Raw genomic sequence first — 1,184 nt, forward strand, 5'->3', positions numbered from 1 at the left:
GAAACAAAATAACTGGGATGTGCATATACATGGAGTAAATAGTCATATCTACTTTTTATATATTAACACTAGAAATACTTTTAAGTAAAGCATGGTAATTGTCAAGAATTATGTGGTCTGCATAGAAAGAGCATAATATTTTCCTTCCCTATGAAATCCGTAAGGTTTGTGTAAAGTCTTATGTCTCTCCATAGACGATTGAATCCATTTTATCACTGATATCTGAATCTCAGGTATGGCACCACCACGAGCTGATTCTCTCGACGTTATCTCTACCCGGGGACGTATATTACGTATGTGGCAGGCCGGGACACCACTACCAACAATAGCTCAAGAACTTGGAGTCCCCAGGCAAACCGTATGGAGTTGGGTCAAACAATGGCAAGAGGAAGACGTACTGACGACAGAGAAGTCGTCAGGATGACCAAAGGATCTTGCAGACCGCACGGGAGAGACCCATGATGTTATCCGTGCAAATAACTAGAGAACTGCAGCTGCCCTGTCACCACCGCACCACACGTCGATGCCTACATCACGGAGAATTTCATTGTTATGTACAAGCCGTTAAGGAAACCTTGACTACTGCTCACACAGAGGCACGACTGGGATTTGCATTACAATACCTGCCCATGGACGTAGAATTCTGGAAAACCACTATATTCAGTGATGAAAAGGTATTCACCTCTGTAGAGTCTGGTGCAACACAGTGCTGGCGACCCCCTAATACAAGATACCGTCCTGAGAGCATCGATGAGATAAGGAGATGCGGATGGAACGCGGTGTCATTTTGGGAGTGGATGTGGGGATATGGACCGGGTGAACTAGTGAAAAAAGAATGACGTTTTAACAGCTAACAGTACATTCAAATACTAGAGGAAGTGTTGATTCCAACTGTAAGAGCAACGGCTATCCCTCACCCAATGTTCATAAGGTTTGTTCATGATAACTCCTTTGTTCACTGTAGCAAGTCGGTGCAGGATTGGTTGAGTGCACACCCCGAGTTAGATGTAATTGACTGGCCTACAAAGGGGTGTGACATCAACTCAATAGAAAATATGTAGGCTATTATGTGCAGAGACTGGGACATAGGAGACGAAAGGAGTGTGGCTGCTATAGAAATGAAAGCTCACAAGTTGTGGGACAGTGTGCTGCGGTGTTAGGACTCCATATTATAATTACAAATC

The 1,184-nt window shown here is 43.9% G+C and overlaps 1 protein-coding gene across 1 annotated transcript; it reads left to right on the top strand.

Moving 5' to 3' along the window:
- Positions 1 to 461: 461 nt before the first annotated feature.
- On the top strand, positions 462 to 839 carry LOC145418691 (uncharacterized). The gene has a single exon (XM_080287031.1). It carries the CDS (start codon positions 462 to 464, stop codon positions 837 to 839), a length of 378 nt encoding a protein of 125 aa, XP_080143157.1.
- Positions 840 to 1,184: the final 345 nt, after the last annotated feature.

The sequence above is a fragment of the Coenobita brevimanus genome, chromosome 116 (genome assembly GCF_032717465.1).
Source record: "Coenobita brevimanus isolate Jiangsu-jjx chromosome 116, ASM3271746v2, whole genome shotgun sequence".
NCBI classification, from domain to species: Eukaryota; Metazoa; Arthropoda; class Malacostraca; order Decapoda; family Coenobitidae; genus Coenobita; species Coenobita brevimanus.

Bases quoted from the DNA above. Each gene is read 5' to 3' on its own strand.
- LOC145418691 (XM_080287031.1), top strand. From the start codon at position 462: ATGTTATCCGTGCAAATAACTAGAGAACTGCAGCTGCCCTGTCACCAC.